The sequence below is a fragment of the Parambassis ranga genome, chromosome 9, assembly GCF_900634625.1.
Source record: "Parambassis ranga chromosome 9, fParRan2.1, whole genome shotgun sequence".
Classification (NCBI taxonomy): domain Eukaryota; kingdom Metazoa; phylum Chordata; class Actinopteri; family Ambassidae; genus Parambassis; species Parambassis ranga.
This window is the reverse complement of record NC_041030.1, coordinates 5,820,525-5,843,461: the sequence shown is the minus strand read 5'-3', so window position 1 is coordinate 5,843,461 and position 22,937 is coordinate 5,820,525. Positions and strand designations below refer to the sequence as shown.

Here is a 22,937-nt window from a genome sequence, read left to right as displayed (position 1 = left end):
GCTCTTTAGGTTGTTTTCTTAGTGTGCCTCATGTGAATCCCTGTGTTTTCCAAGTCCTCACCCTCTGGTTTGTTCAAGTTTTGTATGTATTTTGTTACTCTGGTTGTTCTTCTGCTGTTGTTTACTGTTTTGATCTTTGCTTTTGGGTTTTTGAGTCATTGGATTTTATTTGGCTTTAGGGTTAATCATAGTTAGAAGCTACAAGCCTTATTACTCATCCATCCTCCCAATGCTATTTTTGTGACTCTATTCTATTTGGCTCTTCATTTGTTCTCAATAAATGTCACCTGTCAACCTTCTATTAAAGGCTGTTACATATTCCAGGAGATAGTTCTCAGACACAACCTAAGCAAGACGTTCTGCTCAGAGGAGGTGTCGAGAACAAGCTGCGACAACACCCACACCTGGGCTCTGGAGCCCTGGGAGAGAGAACACGAATGTCTTGGGTGGGTTAAAGTATCAGTTCAGGTTGTATGCTTGTTGCATATCAGAACTTTTCAAAATCGGAGACAGCGCTTCTGTGGACACAAAGCTTGGAGAAAATTTGATGACACATCTGAAGTAATCACATTTTCATTTGATCCCCAGTGCAACTACAGTAGCTTAAATAGGCTCTGAGATTCTTTTGGTGAGAAACATTGAATGTAAATTAGTAGTAATAACTGTAAAAACAGCATTATGAGTGCTTCCCAGCACAAATTTGATTTGTGAGCATAAAAGGATACAATTAGCAGAAAAAACAGATTAATAAAACAGAATAAAGTTTATTTGAGATGAAGTTGGTTTTGCAGTGTTCATATTATGGAGTTTCTTATGAAGAGGAAAAGCATTCGGGTACTATTTTTTTCTACCTGAGCCCTGCAAACATGCTTTATGCTTCTTTAAAAAAAATATTTTTGTAACCTTTTTTTAATTCATTGTATTATTTTGTTTATGTTTTCTGACATATGTGGCTTTTATTCTGCAGTACTGAATGTACTTTTTTATATACAGATAATGTGGTGAGATATCTGAGGTGGCAATAAGGAAACAGTGGCTGAAACCAAGAGTTTAAAGTTTAAAGTGTGATGTGACTCAGAATGACAGAAATATGTGCAAAGTATAGGGAGTGGATATACAAAATTATTTTGATCATTTTAGTTTTTTCCTCTTAATTTTAGTAATATCTGTCTATTTATCTATTTATTTATTTATTGTGGATTTATAAAAAGTGATGTTTGTTCTTCCTCGTTGGTGTTTTCTTTCTTGTCATTTGTAGTGTAGTGTAGTTGTTTGTGCGCTTGCAAAGCTCAGGTTGATGCACGCGCCCTGCTTTCTGACCTGGATGCACACGCAATGGATCAGCCCGCTGCTAATAGCGTAAGCCGGTGCCTGTGGCCTTTACAGTGAGCACAGAATAAAGTTCAGGTGTCAGTAGTTTAACTGATTTATAATGGTGAGCAGGCTGTGATTAAGTGCCCATGTCACAGGATTCCTCAACACTCATTTGGGGAATCAAGTAGTTTGTATCCAAACAAGACAAATGGGGCGCTGGCTGCTTGTAACCTTTCTCATGTGCGTGTTCCCTCCAATCATATGCCACTGCTCCTTGGCTCTCTGAGCTGACTTTATTTATAGCCTTGCTCCTTGTGTGTGTGTGTGTGTGTGTGTGTGTGTGTGCGTTTTTTGTGCTTACTGTGTCTCTGTTAAGTAGTGAGAAAACATAGTTCATGCTTAATATTTTGCTTCTATGTGCAGTGTACGCTAACCTCTATCACACAATGGGCTCGGCTGATTCAAATCCTATAGTAAAGACATGTACTTGAATATATATTTGTGGTAAAGGTTTGGTACAGGACCTTCACAGGAAAATGCAGGAACATGATTTTATATATATATATATATATATATATATATATATATATATAGCTGCCTCCTGCACCTGTAATATTTTAAATAAAACTACTCTAATGTGGATGCTTTCGTGTCACTCTTTTGCATTGAATATAACATGTATACAGAATAAGAATAAGTATACTGTATGAACACAGTGTTCAGCCAATGACATATAAAGGCCAATATCTGTCTTCTAGATAACAACTTGGGAAAACATTGTAATCAATCATTAAAATAGCAGAAATAACGTAACAATATTCTGTAACATCCACATAAACACAACTGACATATCAATAAACTCCAGTTATGCTTTCATATATTTATAAAAACATTCACATTTGATGCTTTTGGGTTCCTGAACAACAGGTTCCTTAAGGATGATAAACCAGCCATGCCTGCACAGGTTCATTCTTACTTCTTACGTTGCTGGGTCACTTGACCCTAAAAGTAAAAAATTAACATTTATGTAAAATAACAACAACAGAAAGGTTCATTCCTGCTACAACAACTGATGTAAAATTCAGAAGAAGAAAGCAGTTTGTAGCCAGCACTCCATCCAAAAAATAAATTTAAAAAAAAATCAGCTCCGAATTGTTTTCAAACAGTGACACAAACAATCTTTAAACATCAACGAGGAAGCGTGTGAAATCATTCTCCTGTATTCACCAATGCAGTTTACAAATGTCACCTTGACGGATCGCAAAGTTTTGAAAGAGCGTTCAGACTGTTACATTTTGAGGCTGCATGGAGCTTTAAAAATGGAAATTTGCCAACAGTGCAGCTTTAAAACCACAATGAATACTTATTTAATGTTTGTAATCACATGTAGAAAAACATGCTTTAATGCTATATTTATAACCAAATGAAAGCACTGTATATTCAAAGTCAGTGTAGGGTGCTGATCAAACAGAGGGAAAGAGGAAACGTGCACACAAAAGCTGCAGATGTGTTCTTACATGTGCTTTAATCTGACTCAACTATGCAACATTAATAATCGACTTTAAATCGCTGCAGTGCAGGCCTGACTTTACGCGTCCCTCTAACAACATACATTCCAAGTAAAGGTTCTGGTGTTAAAATATCTAGAGGAGAATGGAAACCTCTGTCTCTGCTCTTCAGTTCATCTCCTTCTTGTGCTATTATATTTATTTGAGGGATTACATCGGACTGATGGAGAATAAGTAGAATGAAAAAAGGATTCACAATGCATGGATGTCCCCACGTTGTTAGCAAAGGTAGGACTCAAACACCACACACACACACACACACACACTAACAGCATTACACATTCAAATTGCCGCTAGCTCGTGAAACTCCAAAGCACAACATATATTGCACAATCATACTCGTATACGATGTCACTGTAAGTTTAGCATTTAGCACATTTAGACAACACATACCTCATAGGCTGCATGAACACTATGGGGGACTGATCTTGGATTCTTCAATCTTCTTGCTTTCTTGTTTAGATATTAAACCTCCCTAACGTTCAGTTGGTTGGGGGAGCTCACAGCGGCAGAAACAGTTACAAAAGGCTGTGTATGTCTATGAATATTCCACACATGCTGACTCTGTGATATCTTTCTTACTTTTTTCTCTCTCTGGCGCCATTGCAGGTGAGGTGCGTGTGTAATTAGCAACCCTATGAAACACTAGGCCAGCAAATTATTTCCGCTTACAGAACATTTAATGATATACAGAACAACTAACTATAACAACAAATAAAACTATAAAACTAACTGACAGGGCTAAAGGGATAAAAATAATGTATCTTTTCCTTCTTAGTAAAAGTACTGCAGCCAGGATGGCACACATGGCTGCAGTAGTAGATTTAGTTGTTTGTGTGTATAAAGGCTGACAAAAGCAGCACTTGGTGATGGTTTTGTCATGATCATTTGTATTATTGTATTTTGGGTGTTTTTGTGATTCAACTTTATTTGTATTTTTCTTGGTTTGTTTTGTCATTTCCTGTTTTATTTTGAAAGACCGGTTCCCTCGTGTGTCTATGTGTGTTTTACTTCCTCTTGTGTCTCCTCCCTCTGTTGATTACCTGTAATAAATTGTATAAATTGTGTAAATCATTTAGTAAATAAACATTTTTTTTGTTTTAAAAAAATGTGTTTATTGTTGTAAATCTCTTCATCATTTGTATGTTTCCACAGTAAATTGTTCTCATTCTCAAAAACATATTTGATGTTAACATGTATGTGACCAAGGGTGGACACCAGATTCATACACATTGGTCATTTCAAAAGTCTGGAAATATCAAACTCTATCCTTCTCCTTCAGAGGACAGAGAGTTTTGAAGAAGTACAGCCTCAAGTCCCTCTATGTTTTGTTTCTATACCTAACCAACTAAGGGAATTATTAAGTGAATAAGGCCCAATAGCTGCTTCTACAAGTAGATGGGTAGACAAGGGAGCAGAGGTGTGTCAGTCAGGGGCCGAAGAAGGCAGGGCAGGGGTCATCCTGTGGGCAAAATACACCAGGACCTATACGCTGAGGACACAAACTGAGCTACAAACTTAAAAATGGCAGAGGAATACAGCCTCTATGCAGCAACGGTAATTTTGGTCTATTTTGATAGGTGCTTTTTTTCTGATGTGTATAACGTTAGTAAAGATTTTAGCAAACAAATAGCAGGAATAATTGTCTGTCCAAGAAAAACATAGTGAGTATCAGTTTTGAACCCTGAGGTTTACTCTTGTTATCTGGCGCTTGGTCATATTCCTGCTGCTCTGCTTGATTGTATGCTGTAGATGGCAAAGGGGGAACACAGTGGGTTGTATTCAGACAGATTCAGATCCACAGTGTGACTGGCCGAGAGGGTGTGCGGGGCAGAGGGCGGGCTCTGTTTGTCTGGTTCTGCTGTTTTGGTAAATATGACCAAAAGTTAGTTTTACTACTGCATCTGTAATCCACAGATGTTGGATCTTCAGTGCTCAGGATTAATGTTTACATCCAGTCACACGCACACACCTGTTGTCATCCATCATTATTGTAGTCAGGAAAAATAAAGGGTGAAAACTATGTTGTGATTTATCAGAATTATCCTTAGAGGCAGCGCTGTGGTGAACTTGAGTCTAAAAGATATTGTGCTAGTGAATCAGAAGGAAACCCTGCTCTATACTTATCTGCCAACACCTAAATCATGCACATTCTCATTGGCTGCCATGATAATTTTGCCTGACACTGACATGTGTTAGACAGGCCGTGTGAGTAGGTGGGTATTTCATTTCAATGATATGGTACATTTACGATATCTACAGCTTTAATGGAGAAATTTTTGGTTTCCACTTGTGTTTTTTGGGGCAGCAAATCTAGGACAGATTTTACACTGAATGTGTGGGTGGAACTATGTGAGAAAATGTGTTCTGTTTCTCTCTGCTGTGCATGTGTGTGTGTGTGTGTGTTTTAGCGCAGCCGGGTGGCGGGATGATGGGGCCCACACACGCTGGAACTCCTCAATTATTCTGGTTATGTGTACTCTACAAAGACTTCATCACACAGTGTTTCAGGGAAGTTTTCACACTGCTAGGTGAATCAAAATGCCAGTGACACCCATCCCGGCCCGGATGTCATCTGTGAATAAACAGGGTGTCAGTCTGGTTGTGCTCCTGCTGCCTGCAGACAGCCTCTGTCAGCGTCAGACCAGGAAATGCCACCTCTCTGCTGACAGCTGCCTGTGCCACACTCACACCTGCACCCGCGGGGGAGAGAGCCCGACAGCTCCCCACCCGGCTCCATGCGCCACCGCGTTAAGTACAGATCCCCAAACCTGCTGTGCACCGCCCTGACAGCACTTCACTATATATCTAACTAGAGTGGGAGCCCGGCATGTCCCAGGGAAACTTTTACATTCCCCTCCATTCAGGGAGGATTTGTCACCTGGGAAGGAGGATAATGAAGCAGTGTTTCTTCTCCGGTTGTTCAAGGCAGTCCTTTCCTGCAGACATGGTAATGGCTGGATTGGATTAAATGAGCTCTCCTCCTTGTCTGTCAAGCTGAGATCTGTGAAACGTTTGGGTTTTGTTTTAAGCTGCAAGGGTATTAAATGAATATGATTAAGGCACAAAATGAAAAAAAAAGTGAGGTATTTGACTCAAGACATCGGCTACAGATAGTTTTACTCATAGCCAGTCTCAAGGCCACAGTAAATCCTAAAAAGGTCTGAGTAATAGATAGGAGATTTGTCTCTCTGTCTCTGCTGTTATAAATTAGTTATAAACCAATATACGCTGTATACTATATTAAAAAACATCATTTTTCTATGATGATAAATACAATATAAGGTCCTAAGAAATGTCTCTGTGGACATTCAAAAGGTGGCGGACCTGCTGGGATGTTTTCTTAATTAGTACCAATAGCCAGTAGTTTTTAATGCCTGATTCCAACTATGAGTGAAAATGAAACTTTGCAGCAAGTGAAAACAAATCAGCTGGTGGTGTCACAGGTGCTCAAACCAGGAACCTGAATAAAACCCTCCATGCTGCTTGTACCCCCACCATCCCCAACCTACCCTACCTACCAATGCAGACTTGCATTTGACTGCGGCAATATGGTCACATGTTTTGTTAGCGTAAATGTAACCATATGTATCTGGATATGTTGTATCTGGGAAACGTCCCAACAAGGTCCATTGTGCACACTGATCACTCAACAGTAGCATGACAAGGAAGTCTAAGGCCAACAAACACATTCTTCTTTTCCCCGGTGATGAAGGGTACATCAGGCAAATCCTACACGGCCCAGCATTACCAAAATACATGCATGCAATTGACCACAAATGGACACACCTCTGCAGGGTATGTCCCTCAAAGGATGCAGCCCCTGAATGAGGCTAATAAGTGTTGGTAACAACAACCAGAGCACACAAACGGCAAGACTGTCCAATATTAAAGCCTAACATGTTCTAGTAGCTTATTTTACGAATGCAGGTGGCAGATTTGAGTTAAAAATACATTCTATTTCTATATTTTGAACAGCATATGCTGACAATTAAAATTATAATAGATTGGATTTTATAGACCATTTTAACATACTGCAACTGTTCTTTACTTAAGACTGTATACAGAACAAAAGGAAATTCCTATAGTCTATAGGAGCACTTGCTGTATGTGGTGTATATGCAGTTGTTTATTAATTAAAGTAATTTTGTGTAAATTTGGTTTACAAATATATGCATGTACAGTACAGACTATATTCTTCCTTATGCAGCAGTACATTGTATTCTTGCTTATCTTGTCAAACATATTGGTTCTGCCTATTTTTCATCCTTTAAATGACCAACACAATATAGTGCAGGATGTACCGTGCATTAGTCAGTTTCAAAAAACGAAGGGATCAATCTGGTGTAGTCTGTGGTTTCTGAATTATTATTTGTTTTGCAGTCATCCATGTGTGAAACAGTCCTCACAGTGGTAACACTGCATGTCACATTGTTTTCCTGAGCTAAAGGCAGATGTGGTCTCCTTAGTGGACTACTTTAGCGTAACTTTCCAAGTGCTCTGTCATGTGTTTATGTATGCCTTCCCATTGGAGGGTTGCTCCCACTAATTGGTCTTAATTGTTGGTAATACCCCCACGTCGTTTTCCTTTAGGTCACCCCGGCATGCGGCTGAGGAGATGCCTTTTTTATTGATGTGACAGCGCTAAATTGAGAACCTTTGGCGGAGTGTCAAAGCCTAATTAATCACTCTAATTTCATCTCTCCATGCGTCCTCAGCCATTGAGTAAATGTGATCAGAGGGAGAGCCGTCTCTGCCTTAGCTGAGCTTCCTCATGCTAATTAGCTGCTAGCCCTGAGATGGAGAGGCCCTCAGGGTGAGAGGCGAGGGGCTAAAGCCGGCCTAAATGGCCACATAATGACCAAGGGAATGGCAATCTGAACCCAGCTCATTTTCATTATATATTACATTCAAGTCCCCCCCACCCCTTTCCCAACAACCTCCCCTTCTCACCCAGGCAAATGTAGTTTCTCCAAAGAATCAGAGCTTAGGCAGCGGTGTTCATCATTCACCACACACTCTACTGTCTGTCGGGGTAGACATCATAACCTCACTTCAAAAAGATGAAAATGGAGCCAGTGCTCGTCTAACAGCTTCATTTGATCTGATCTGGAAAAAAGAGTTTTGACTAGTTCGCCTGATTTTTACAGCAAATGTTTCATTTTAGTCATTTGTTTTTAACATGAGTTTTTCTTAGCTGCACACGTTGGGGCTGACCTGGTTGAGTTGGTGCATCAAAGCAAGACAAGGATGGCCAAAATGAGCCCAAACATAACAAAACCTAACTTGGACCGATGGACTCCATTATTACACAATAAAATACAGGATGATGATTTTGTGTTATAGTTTTGTTACGCATAATGTAGCAATCCATGCATCTGACTAAACTGCAAGTTAATGCTGAAACAAAATATTATTCTTATTTCTGATTTGTCCGAACATTCTTCTATCTGCGATTTAATAAAATGTAAGCATTTTTGCACAATATGGAAAATAAATAGGAATTTGTATGAATGGGTGTTTTGGCTGTGACTATATACTGAGGCAGAATATACTTCATAAAAGACCTTTTTACTACCAAAAAACATATAATGAGTATTCCTGGTGGGTTTTCCTTATCCCCAGGAAATTCCTTTTTTTAATGTGTTTGGCACTTGAACCTGAGTATGGCCCATATCACAAAATTAATGTATGACCTGTAGGACATTCTTAATTTCTGCTTAGGCCAACTACCAATTAGAGCAAAGAAGCTTAACCACGCCCATATTGCTTACAGGTTTACTCCAAAATCAAAACAAAGTGGAAATTATGAACAGCTAGTCAGAAAGTAGAAAATCCATGAGTAGAAAATGTTCACATGTGAGACTAAAAGTTCTACAGCAATCTGGCAAAGCCTTAGAACACGGAGGCTAAATTAAGAAGCCAAGCTCAGAGGCTTGGAAATGTTAAAAACTGCAGTTTACCCCTCAGTCTCTAGGGGGCATGCTCTAAAAGTGATTAAAACCCCACAGACCTCCATGTCAAATGTCCAACTGTACATACTTTGACTAAATGTAATCACTCAAATGAATATCCAGTCAAGCACTTGTGAACTGTATGCAACAATGACATGTTAATGAGACAGCTGGTTGTGATTTATTGTATGTTTCATCCATGTCTGCAGCCTTTGGTTCCCTCCCCTCAGTTCAAAGGAGAAAATTCAGAGTATTTAGAGGGCTGCTCTTATGCTGAAATTTGGCTCCATTCCTGCATATTAAACTTTACAGGGCCCAGTGTTTCTATATTGCCTGTCATGTGTTGTTAAGACTGGCCTCTCTCTATTAAAGCCTTCATCGCACCACTTTATACGAGTGTGTGGGTACATCTGGCCAACGTATTTGGCGTCCTCTGCAGATTCTGGCTCAGACACCTAACATGAGACCTAAAAGCCCTCGGCACCAAGCCTGCCTGGCACCCGCTCCCCTGGGAAAGCTGGGCTGGGAGAACAGGCCGTGAATCGGGACAGGCTGGAGAGCTGTGTGTGTGTGAGAGAGAGAGAGAGGGGGAGAAAAAGAGACACTGACCCTTGCTCTACTTACTGTTGGTTGCTTGTAATGGTGGTGATCCAGGAATTTAAGCCTCTTCTGCTATTCTGTAAGTAGCTGTAAGTGGTTGTGCGTCACTCTGCAGAAGTGTGCCAAGCGAAATGCCTGAAATGCAAATGTGAATGCGGCTCCAGTTCCACAGTGAATAAACCAAATCCCAGGGAGAGGACTGTTAGTTAGGAGAGTCTATTTATGCTATTCTAAAACCATAATGCAGTAATGACTAATAATATGTTTTCATTTGGTTTGTAACTGTTGGCTTTTAAACTACTGGATATGTGTAATTATTTTTGGTACTTCAAGAATTACAACAAGTAATTCCACTGTGATTCCATGAGTGCAGTTCAAAAAGATTTCACACATTTTTATCTTACAGAACATGTGTTGATTTATTCCAAGGTTTTTTTTTTATTTAAATTTGTATTAAATTTGCTTAAAAATTTTTAATTCATAAGGTTAAGACTTCAAAATAGTTGCAATACAATAAATAACAACAATAAAGTGTATATATTAATTTTGACTGGATAGTGGGAATTGGAGTGTTACCATTACCAGACACTGGAACAGCATAGAACATCATTCAATAACCAACCTGGACGATGATCCGCTGGCTGAGCTCACATGACCTGTAATTAGGAAGTTGTTAGCACGTGGCTAAAAACAAACTCTTTGGCTCACCTGCAAATCCTGGAACTTCAGACAGTTTGACCTACCTGTCAACATGATTGACGAGAGGTCAGAAAAAAGGAAACTGGAGGGGTGGACAGTGACTTTTCTCCAGACTTTCACCCAGGAGGTTAGGGTTGTGTCATTTTCCTTTATTTGAAGTGCTCCTCTTGTGAACATTGCTTCACTTTCACAGGCTTAGTCACAGACTGCTTGTTTTGGATAAGGTAAAGAACATTAAGGACATTTCTTCTTAGAATTTTTTGGCTACCATGGTGATAAAGGTAGGCATCAGATGGACACACACAGATTATTCCTTTATTTCCAGGCTTTCTCCTGGTGAGGATGGGCTGGAAAAAGTAAGTTCTTGTTGCTACAAGTTGTATTAGCTGTGCAGTTAGCATGCTAACTTTGGTAGATACCTTTATTTTAATTATTATTTATTTTGATTCATGTTAAGAATTCTACTTATTTTAGTGATTTTTCGAAAAACTTTACAGATTTTACTTTGGATGCACAAATCACATTAAAGTATTCAGTACAGTGTTACTGCTGCTTTGATTGTATCCTAATGAAAATTTACATTTTTGTGAAGTGTGAACATGTTACCAGTGCACCTTGAATAAACTATTGACCACAACAGAGCAAGAGCTAAAATAGAATAGAATAGACAATAGAACATGAAATAAAACATGTCCAACCAATGGCTTTAAAGTCACATCTCATCTGGATTGATTACCATGGCACCTCCTGCTAATCTGACCTGCCCTGTTTGAAGTGATAAATGCTGACTGAAAAAAAAAACAGTCCGATCCCTACGAAGCAGCTGTGCTGGAAAATCCTTAATACACAGTTTATTGTCCTTAGGATAACAATTTCTGGGAAAATAAAAACACAAGCATCCATTAACACACAGTAAATTTTCAGTTATGAGGCTGTTGTGTTATTTCTCTGTGATGCTTGCCAAGGCTCTTCCTCTCCCCGTAATTTCTGGATCAAATTCACATCACACATTAACATGAAGCGGGCGGCCAAATATGTTTTATTCCAACACTGAGAATTTATAGCCTGGACTCTGTTTTTGTCCTTATATTACACTAAGACGCAGGATCACATTGGACCAAGAACATCCATATGGTTGTTTGACCTGACTGATTTCCTGGAGTGAGGGATTCAACACACACACACACACACACATTCTTGCAGAGGTGTGGTCACTATCCTGGACAAAAGAGATTGTGTCACTTGGAGTGTGTTTTGTCCCTGATTGTGTCCTCGTGCACCTCACACCGGTGCAGAGATAATTACCAAGTCTGCACGCTGCGAGGGACTCCTCTCTTCTTCTTCTTCTTCTTCTTTTTTTTATGAACACCCATTTCTAATTATGCACTGCAGGGGAAGTTAAGGTCTGTTTTTCATAATTCATGTTTTGCTTACAAAGTGTAAAGACTGCTGTTCTCCAGACCGCTCCCTCCCTCCCTCCCTCCACCACCCCACCACACACACACACACACACACACATCCTCCTTGTTAAATGCCCGTGTTAGAGCGTAAACTGATATTTTTAAGTGGAAAATCTTTCTACCTTTATGCCACTCACAAACTGAGGAAAAGCTGCTCAGTTTCTTTTTTTTATGATTATGCTTTTACAAAGGCTGCCAGCTACTATCATTCAGGCACAGATGCTCATTTAAAGTGAGGCTGAAGTTTTTTTGTTTTCTTTTTAAATTACAATATTGTAGCACAAGACAGCAGATAAATGTGACTATCTCTATGAAATAATCAAACATTATATGCACAAGTAGCAGGTTGTAGCCCACACATACACACACACACACACACACACTCACACACCTGTACCTTCAGCAGTTTGAGTCAGAGTTTGAGTTTTTTCTGTTTATGCAAATCATCAACTCACTCTCTGATTTTCTGTTGTAAAATTTCAAATTAAAACGCAGTAATAGAGGTGAGGTTTGTCTTTACTTTCTCATGATGCAGAGGTTATCATACTATTTGCAGAGTGCATGGTAACACCTGAAAAAAGTGCAAAACTTTAAATAGAAGTTTAACAACTACAGTACCTGAAAATCCTGCATACCTTATCCACGGACATCTCACTGTCCCTGAATGTAACCCTCCTCCACCCTGTCCCGTCAGTCCATACTGTGTTGGCTGTCAGCATCGTGCTAAATGCTGTATTTTAAAATGAATATCTGTTGGCTGTTGTGTGTGAAAGTTCGTTCACACACAACAGCCATGTAAAGGTTTTTACATGGCCTGCATGAAGTCAGCGACCACCTATATTTACTATCATCCAAATAGTGTAGTGTACTGCGAATGTACTTATTTATTTCATGGGGCCCAACCACATGACTGAACAGCTGATGACTATATTATAAAATGACAATAACGAGTATGTGTGCAAAATCTATGCACTTCTTACTAAGGTGACAGCCTGTAGAAGAAATGTAAGGTTGCACCACAGCACCCTTCTGAGCACATAGGAAAGAATCTTAGGTAGCAGCCTACTATAAATTTCAGTCAAGTGATACTAAAGTCTGTAGAAAAGAAATGCTGACTGCTGCAGAAGCTTTTACATGAAATCAGATCTATTCTATCAAGACATCATGATGCTGCATCATCACCATGTCAACCATAAAAAAACACTATGTCCATTTCTAAGCTGTAAATGTCTTTGTAGTCCTTCAACTTTTGTGATGATACAGTGAAGTCTGGGACAGAGCCGAGCTCCTCACACATCCTATCATTCTCCTTCTGTTTATCGTTTTCCACTGATACTCTAAAGTCTTAACCCAAACTGGCCTGGGGTGACACGTGCTATGATGATGACTCTGTCTCCTTACTGGCATTTAATTGAGCTAAATGTAACTGTACTAGTATTAACAGCCCCCTGCCTCAGTCTGCACCTCAGTGTGCAGAAATCGGATCAAATTAAATTTGCAAATCTCCATGATTAAATTCAACAGACCCCTGAGGTCTTTGAGGCCCCAACATCTGTCCCCCATAGAAAATGAGTGAGCTTCTCAGTTAAACTTTAAAACTTGTCCTGTAGGTGGAGATTTTTGATCGCTGCCATTTTTTTCTGGGAGTAAAACAACCGATAGAAAAACCTGCCGTGATTATTATTCACCAAATACCTAAATAAAGCCTCAGAGATAAGGTGCATTTGTTGCATTTCATAACTCTCCAAATCTGCACACAAAAATGAAGGCGAATTTACACACAGCACGTCCAGCCAACCTCTCGGTGGCTCAGTTTAACTACAATTCCGCTCTTAGCTCTGGTTTTGAGGCATCATTGCACCGCAAACCCCTCTGACCGCTGTGTGTGTGTGTGTGTACACATTTAAAAAATCTGGCATTAGGAGGCACAAACTCTCTTCCAGAAAGAAAAGTGTTAGAATTGATATATTTCTTACAGCCTTGAGGACAACAGGGATGAAGCAGCAGAGCCTGAAGAGATCTGCGGCGAGCTTCAGCCTGGGACCGATCAGTGTGTCCCACCAGCAGCTCCCCTCTCGTTCATTATCCACATTATCCACCTTAACAAGTCGCTTTAACCTCCTCGTATAATTGAAATAATTCCACTCTTTCTTTTGTTTTAACTGCTTTGAATGTTGTGAATTGTCTGCCGGCAATAATATTGGCTCAGATGAAATCACTGATTATCCCTGATCAGGGAAAAATATGAAGGTTTGGCCTGTTCGAACGTCTTTTGTTACAGTAGTCTTCACACAACACGTACATATTATGCAAGGTGTCATTAGTTGTCCTGTTGAAACACTGAGCTCTATTCCAATCCTTGGAAACAAAATCACCTGTCCTTGTCTTTTTAAATTAAAGCACACAAAATAAATGAAGAGGAACGAGTCACACACACACACATGCACACAAGCAACAGAGGTAACCCATACTGCCTTCCTCAGTCACTCACACCTGATCCTCTTCTGAGAACAGTGGTTAGGATAAACGGACTGTAAGGTACGTGGCAGTCGGAGGATATTGTAACCTGTGTTTAATCTCAGATTTCCAAAAAAAAAAAGAAAGAATTTTTTACAATCCTTCTAACATCGACTCTTGTACAACAACATAAATACTGTGCTGGAAAAAATGAATTTCCAAAAAAATTAAGCAGTTTTTTTATTATTTTTCCTCTCCTCCAGTCTCTTTCTGTAAACATTGAAAAATGCAAATCAAGTCTCCTCAGTTCTCGACAAGACAACCACATCAAAATAACAACAACTGTTCCATCTGTAAGGCCGGGCCGCCTCACTATGCAAATAGTCTCTAATGGACTCTTTTTTTGTTTGTTTGTTTGTTTGTTTGTTTCCTTCTAATCCATTTAATGTTCAAAGGGCTGAACAGTGCTCAGTTTTAGATCCAGAGGGAGCAGAGGTGAGTGGGGGTAAAGTGGGGACTTCTCCCGTCCATCAGAAGAGGCTGGTCAGTGTGGTCTGTGATGGACTCCGACACTCGTGGACGTCCATGCCGCCCGGCACTGAGGTGAGCACGGAGGTGACGGTGGGCATGGTGGGGTTGGTTAAGTCTGTCAGGGTGGTGGGGGTACTGGAGGGGCTCATGGAGGCATTGGAGATCTCTGAGGCTGGGCCCGACGGCGTCCCGCCCTGCAGCGTGGAGCCGTCGGACGCCTTGTCCACTCCGGTGCTTTCCTGCCGCAGCAGGTTCCTCCTGAACTTGGCTCGGGCGTTTTGGAACCAGACCTGCAGAAATGAGACAGAATCAGAAGGTTAAAACGCAGTTTATTAAAACACCTCTGACATATAAATATTTTTCATCTAACCTTACACATAAGTTTGCTTATATAACACATCGTCAGCTATTTCTGGGCTTCAGTGTCACTTTCATTTTGTTGAATGCAGACAACACACATTCATTTTCTGTACCTAGCTTTGCTTGTTGGAATATATATGTTTGGCCTGTGGTCTTGGAGTACCCCTCAGGCTATAGGCTCCATCCTTTATCTCTTTGTCCACTTTTAAACAAAGTCTACACCACAGCTGTTCTCCTCGCACTGTTTAACAATCTCAGCTTGTGTCTGTGTGTATTACTGGGACTGTATAACCCCCTCAATTCCAAACATGGGGTCCCCTCATGGGCTGGGAAGGAATCGGATTGTGTGGGGCATTCGCCCCCCCCCCCCTTTTCCTTTATTAAATCTGACTAAAAGAAAAAAAACAGAAACACAAACGAACGAACTGAAAAATTGATTGATGCTAATTTTTGTACATGCTGGGATCTCAGTCTTAGAAACAAGTAAGGGAGCTCACAAGGAACAACAACAACAAAAAAAGAGGGCCTGAATGGCTGATCCAACACTTTAAACCCTGTTTTATTAATATGAATAAAGAGTCTCTTTGGTTGTGTTTGACTAGAAGCCTTTACACTTGTTTCCTTCTTTCCACAATCATAAATTCTACATGGAAATGAAGTTTCTCAGAACAAGCTGAACATCATGTCTGCTCTCATTCCTGTCAGTTACTGCAATTCAGGCAATCTGTGTTTACAGCTGCGCAACACAATTAGAAGTGACACCAATAAAAACAGACATGCTGATGGATTACCTGCCTCATCCGAGGGAGGAGTCTCCGTTAGCTAATTTTGAGATTGTAGGCTTATATAAAAACACACTCCGGGGTCTTGTGTGTATCAGAGAATCACTGACTGGTCTGACAGCAGAGATATAGCAGCAAACTCATAATGAACTTCCTACAATGATTCTTGTTACATTTGGCTCTATAAAGCACAAAGAAACAGCAACAAAGTGCTGTTCCCTTTCAGCCTCTTTTAGCTGATTGTTTTGGTTGCATAAGGAGACACGCTGAACACAAACAGTAGGCCTGAGTGGAGCGATCACTGGCTGATATGTTTCAGGACCAGGTGAGTTAAAGGGAAAGGGGACATTTGACATTAACACACTGTGTGTTGGTGATAAAAACGTTTAAACTGAGAAGATATTTGAATGCCGGTAATGATCATTTCTAAACTACAATCTATGGCAGAAGCACAAAGTGTCATATGACTAAGAAAATGTGCTGTTTATTTTGTATACCGGCAAGGACATGACCCATATTATCTCCACTCCCCTACTTCCTTCACAGCTGATCACTTAAGCACACACACACACACACACACACACACAGGAGTGAGAATCTCCTTGTGTCTGTTTAAAGTTAAGGATAAAAGAACACTTAAAAACACAAAGCCGGGGTGCTCTCTCTCTCTCGCTCTCTCTCTCCCTCTCTCTGCTGTGTGTAAAAGTTATTAAAGCCTTTACTTTTCATGGTGAGTCACAGGGAAGAGGGCCACAGAAAAATGAAGCCTTTTTCTTTCATGTTTGCACATGAAAAACAGGGAGCCTTGGCTTCCTGTTTTAGTTGATCCTGTGAAAAAAAATAATAATAACGGACCTGACTGCAGTGTGTATGTCTGTCTGTGTATGTCTGTCTGTGTGTATGTGCGAATACAAACTGCTACGATTTCACTCATTACTCTCAATGAAATCAATATCAATTGTTTCCTTCTTATTTCGCTGAGCACCGCAGGAAATAGATTGGCCCCAATGTTCATTTTATTTTATTTTATTTTATTTAAATCTTTTTATAACATGTTACATGCATGTTGTAGTGAGTGAGAGAGTGAGAGAGTGAGGTGGTGGTCTGCGCTGAGTCGAGTGCTGAAGCGCATCAGCGGCAGAATGATGATGGAACCATGGGAAACAGGCGACGGGGAGAGAGGCGCTTCAGCTGGAATAACAGGCATTAAAACTCCAACGCATCAAAGCAAAACGACTGCTTTGTTTTCTGCGAGCGTTAATTAAAGCAGTGGGATGTTGTTTTTTTTTTCTTTCCTTCTCAGAAAAAAAAATTTGATTCAGAAACCTTTTTGTCTCATTTTTCTTCTTCTCAGCACCCCAGATAATTTGCTGTCGTCTTTTGTGGGAATCAAACGCTCTGTTGTGCTTTCTCTTTCTTTACATGTACTGCAGAGGTTTTTTTGTTTTGTTTTGTTTTTTCATGCTTCACATCATCTACTGAAATACACTTACTGTTGCTATGCTTTTCATTGACATATACTTGTTTTTCTTTTACTTATTGATATTTTTTTCCTAAAATATCAAATTAAAAAAAGACAGATTTTGTTCAGATTGTTTGGAGCCTTCTGAAAGTCTTCCAAGAATTTCACTGGACTGAAAACCAGCAATATCTTCAGATGAAGCAGCTGATTTGGCCTCTCACAGGGAAAACCTCACTTCATATATATACAGTTGGAAGCAGCCTGATTTGCAGTGGAAACAAGAGAAATTCCTTCACCCCTGCTGGCGTTTAAATCCATTTTCTCCCTATTGTGTCAAAGTAAGAAGGATTTTACCTGTAAGACCCGCTTGGTTAGTCCGGTCTTCTGTGCGAGCTGCTTGAGGTCCTTTGCGTCTGGGTTGTGGTTGATGGCGAAGTAGGACTTCATGGTCCTCAGCTGGTGGTGCTTGAAGGACGTTCGCATGCGCTTGGTCTTCTGAGTGGAGCTGTACTGGGAGTCCCGGTCCATGGACTCGCCATCGTTCTCATTACAGCTCAGAGCTGTGGGTCAGCGGAGGAGGAAGAGGAGTGGGGAAGAAGAAGAGAGGAAAGTTAAGACAGGAGACATTGCTTGATTTGTCTGCTGCTGATTGGGCATTGGACACTTTGGGGCATCCCTGACCCAGTTTTAGGTCCTGAAATTCTTGTGACCCCAGAAGCAGCATCAGATTCAGCTTATGGATTCTTTATAATACATGTAATGTTTTTAATGTGTTAAATAAAAAAGTTGAACCCACAAGGCCTCAGGTGATTCTCCCTGCCATTCATCCCCATCTTTCTTTTCAACTTGTCCAATAAATCGTCTCATTTCTTCATTTAAATCCATAAAAATCTAAGTGAAACTGTGACCTGACAGCTGCTTCTCCCAGCTGCAGATCATCCTCCTCTCCTCTCCTCATCTTGCCTTGTCTGTTTCTATCTCTGTCTATCTATCCTGGGAGGAGGTGCAAGCCTGGCTTCAGCTTACACAAACACACACACACACAGCAACAACAACAACAACACACATACATTCCTCCCAGCCTGCAAATTTCTTGGCAATATTCAAAGTGTTGCTGCATGCATAACAGTTCAATATCAGAACGCTGCAAATGATGAATATGAAGTGAGTGAAAACCATCAGAATAACACTTCACTTAATTAGCCCATACACACCAGGCAGAACAAATGCTGCTTTCAGGCCAAAGCATATGCTGCAGCGTTTTAACTAAAAGCAGCTATAGTAGAGGCTTGTTTTCTGCTCTGCAGAATCTGCCACGCTAACACGACCTCGGTGCTGAGGCATGAAGCTGCTCCAGGTCACCACATGTAGCTCATGTGACGGTTCAGGTGAAGCTTTTATTAGTGCTGTTTCCTAATGGCAACAGAAGAGGGCGCACTGCCTCTTCACTCTCATCACTCTCTGCTTTACATTTTCCTCAGACAGTTTATATTTTTAAAGATTGTGAACATTTCAGCTCCTTTCGTTTTGGCTTTTTTTTTAAATCTGTGTTAAGAATCGTGGTGCTGAATTGACTTTCTTGTGTTCGTAGTGTGTTTAAAACTGGCATCAGGAAGTTTAAAGTGAGGTCTGGAGACAAGTTAGAATATGATGAATTCAATTGTTGCAACTAATTTAAAACTAAACTAGTTAAAAAGTTTATATAAAAAAAAGAAACAGGAAACACATCACTTCATTTCTGTGAAGCTGCTTTAGAAAAAGTGGGATTCCACTCAGATCGAGCTGCTGTTAGAAACTTATTGTGCTCCCTGCTCTCTCTTCCAGTGAATAACTCATCAAATCACATTGATCTCACTGGTACACACCCAGTTTGGCCTGGTCCCAATGCAAAAAGGCTCCAGCAGCGTGTCTGTTGGTGAGTGTGTGTGTGTGTGTGTGTGTGTGTGTGTGTGTGTGTGTGTGTGTGTGTGTGTGTGTGTTGAGGTGAGGTGGGGCAGGGGGTGGAGGGGGTTGGGGGTGTTAGGGTCTGTAGATGTCTATGGAGCCTGACAAGTGGAAAAGGGCGAAAGCAAAAGCCGGAACATCAAAAAAACTTCAGCCTCCAAAGAGGACATGGGAAAAAAACAGAGGGACATTCAGGGATTATTAACACTGATCTTTTTTTTTCTAACTATTTCATCCAAACTATATGTGACTCCATCCCAGCTCTTTGCTTGTAAATGTGGCCTAAATGAATGTTCACTTTCCTCTCTGTTTGTGGATGTGCTCCACTTTTCTTTTCCCCTCTCCAGCCTGTCCCTCCTTTTGTCCTGCCAGCTATTCTTTTCAGTTTATTAGTTATTCATGCGCAATTAGTAAGTGCACTGAAACACAACGAAAGCTTTGTAAAAACAAGTTAAAATGTAAAAATGGTCGATTTGAGCTGAATGTTTAACACAATGCAAATCTTTAAATAGGAGTGACACCAGGGCGAGTAAACGTGATGAAGTTATGATACATTCTTAGGCCCGAAGAGAAATAAAACAGGGATGAAAAATACTCCAAAGTTTTTTTATCTCAGCGTCACAGCGCAGATCACTGGTAAATCCTGCAGAGATGTTTCAATATTTTTCATTAATTAAGTCTGTCAGCTTCAACCAACTCTTACATTTTGGAGTGGACAATATTGGACCGTTCCAATTTGAACATTTAGAGGCAGAAAATTGTGCCACAACAATCATATTTTCTATAACTAATCTTCTATTGTTCATTGTTTTGACTGCAATATTCTCATATTGATTTTTCCAAAAATCTTCTTACCAGCGTTATAAGCAGCCAGCTCAGCCCCCGGTCCGGGACTCTTCCTCTTCCTGGGCCGTCCTTTCTGCACTGTCCCTACGCCGTTGAAGTAGGATAGTCCGAGCGCGTTGGCCGGGCCCAGGCCTTTGTGCGGCACAACGTCCGCGTGGTTAAAATGTGTCTGATATTCTCCCTGGATGAGAGTCTCAAAGTGCAGCCGACAGTACACCAGACTGTCCTTCATACCAAAGTGGTCCCCGGTGGTCAGCATCTTGCTGCACGTGGTGCAGGTGAAGCAGTTGAGGTGGTAGACCAGGTCCCGGGCCCGCATCACCATCTCCGAGGCTGAGATCCCCAGGTGGCACCGAGCGCATCTCTGCACCGAAAATCTTCTGCGAACAACACAGAAACCTCATCAGCGGCTGGACACGGGTGTCTGGCCGTCCCGTGGGGTGATACTATCACCCACGGTGGACAAATGGTGCTGCGGTGTATTCTTTTACTCACTTTTACGCACTTATAAAAACAGTGCGTAAAGTTCCCTCGTCACAGACACACTGCCTGTTAGCCTGAATATGAATCATTATAGTGAGATTTTATTAAATCTAAATTATTTATGTAAAGCATAGGTTAAAGTACCTTGGAGTTTTATAGGGAGGGGGTGGTGTAGAAGTAGGGGAAGATGGGTGTTTGGGTCATACACCCCTAGAGAGATGCTAATCCTGAATTTATTTATTTCATTATCTGCCTTTCACTGGAGAGTTTTAGCAGCACAGATAATATGGCTCACATCCTTTGTTTCTTTTAAATGCTGTTTAGGGAGTAAAAACACTTCCACATTGTTTAATTACAAAATTAATCACAAAATAACGCCTAAAAAGTCAGTGATTACAATATTTAGGAACACTTTCAAAATAATATCAAGAAAGTAGAATCAGACGCTGTGTTTTGAATTATTTTATGCTGCTCACACATCCCTGCATTTACTTCCTACTCGCACTTACTCCAGTCATCCAAAGGACCCAAGCAGCAGAGTTTTATCAGGGGAACTTGTGTTCGGATGTGGCCCCCTCCCAGGACCCCGTTGCACGCCCCCCTACCTATAGTAGTCTTCCTTGCAGTAGATGCTGCCGTCTTTGCTGAAGCAGGTGAGCTCGGACTCCAGGTTGAGTTTACACTCGCAGCACTTGAGGCAGCGCATGTGCCACTGTTTGTCCACGGCCAGCAGGTAATAGCGGTCCGCGATCTTCCTACCGCAGCCCGCGCACAGGGCCACACGCTCGTTGGTCATGCAGGGCATGGACTGCCGGTCAAGACGGAGAGAGAGAGAGAGAGAGTGAGTGAGGCACAACGACATAAGAGAAGGGAAAGTGGAATAAATCCATCCGAATAAAATTCTTTCAAATCCTGGTAAGCCTGAGGAATTTTATCATGTATGTAACCTCAGCACTGAGGGCCACAGCCTCCACTCACATGTGACCTGAGTGGGTAACAAACATTACAAAGACATGTTTGTTGTTATTTTATTTTAAAAAAGTACGAACAAAAATATGAAAATAATCTACTTCCAGCAGCTTGAAAAAATCAGTAATGATACTAGAAAAAAATATTAATTTCATAGAGAGCTGCAGTCACTTTAAACAGGCTCTGCCATGAATTACAAAACAACCACAGGAGGCTAAATAATTTAAGGAGATTCCTTTTTCATGAGTCACATCAAATAAAAAGAAGAAATAAACATAAAGTGATGGGTCTATGCGTAAAACGGGCACTAATATGCGTTTTGTGTGGACTTACAGGTATTCATTTAATAATAATAGACATGCACAGTGATGTCACCAAATAACAATACACAATAAAAGCTTAAATAAGAAAAACAAAGCTTTATTATTATCACTGCATATTAATTTCGAGAGGCCTGTAAATTACACATCCTTTCAGTCAACATGGAGGCACAATTCCATCTGTAGTTTTATTTTCATTTATAGATTTTCCTCAACTTTCTATAACCCTCGTGCGTTTTTATTAAATTGTAATTATTGTTGACAAAATCGAAAATCTCAAATAAGAATATTCAACTTAACAGGAGTGTTATGTGCTTATTTTGTTGTGCCAAAAAAATATATGTTCTTCTAATTTCTGAATAATTGTAAATGCGCTGTGGTCTATGTTTAACATGCCCTTTCAAAGCTCTACAAAATGCACATTTAAAAAATAAACTGATAAATCTTAAGGACAAATGTGATGTTTTTGTTTAAGGAATAATTTGCTCTGCTCTGACTTATTGTTATCTGAAGCTTTTCTGACAAATTGAAAGTATAAATAAAGAAATTAGGCCTGTTGAAGGAAGTTTGACCAAAAGAACTAAAGCTTGGACAATCAGTGTGTGCTTTTATTTCTGTGTGAATTAAAGAGTTAAAAAAAGAAAAGAAAAGATAAGAAAAGAAAAAGAAAGTGCCTGGAGCTGTGAGAGTGCCGCCACTGTCACATGTTTCCAGGCTGCCATGCTGCCTGGAACAAGCCGAGAGGGCCAGACATGAATCTCTCCTTACCGTCTCTGATTCCCCCATATCGATGGCAGAGCTGATGGCTGCTGACTCGCTCTTTCCTCTCCGGTCCATTTCTTCCACCACACCGTGCACGTCGCCTCCAGGGAGGCCATGGAAAAGCATCGTTGCCGCAGAGGGGAGGATATTATAACTGTTCTCTTCGGATCTGCAAGCCAAGATGTCCATCAGAGGCAAAACCCTGCGCAATAACGCCACTCAAAATACTCGATTTTTTAGGCTTTCCTTTCTTGCCGTGACAAGTGAGAAATCCAGATCAGGGAGGAAAAAATATGAGGGAAAAATTGGACACGTGTTCTCCACACTACGTCTCATCTGCCAATGGAAACCGTCATCCGAATCTCTGCAGCTCTCATTATTAATAAGCTATGATTAATTCATTAATAAGCGCACAGATTCCGCTTC

General features: G+C 40.6%; 1 protein-coding gene across 2 annotated transcripts; it reads right to left on the bottom strand.

The window, feature by feature from the left end:
* Nucleotides 1–14,582: 14,582 nt before the first annotated feature.
* On the bottom strand, nucleotides 14,583–22,700 carry lhx2b (LIM homeobox 2b). Of its 2 annotated transcripts, none has more exons than XM_028414550.1 (5): nucleotides 22,518–22,700; nucleotides 21,066–21,268; nucleotides 19,987–20,357; nucleotides 17,542–17,747; nucleotides 14,583–14,873 (listed from the first exon to the last, which is right to left on the bottom strand). In XM_028414550.1, exons 1-5 carry the CDS (start codon nucleotides 22,698–22,700, stop codon nucleotides 14,583–14,585), a joined length of 1,254 nt encoding a protein of 417 aa, XP_028270351.1. The 2 variants fall into 2 exon arrangements, with proteins under 2 accessions (XP_028270351.1, XP_028270352.1); XM_028414551.1 differs by having other exon boundaries at nucleotides 14,583–14,822.
* Between the last annotated feature and the right edge of the window lie 237 nt (nucleotides 22,701–22,937).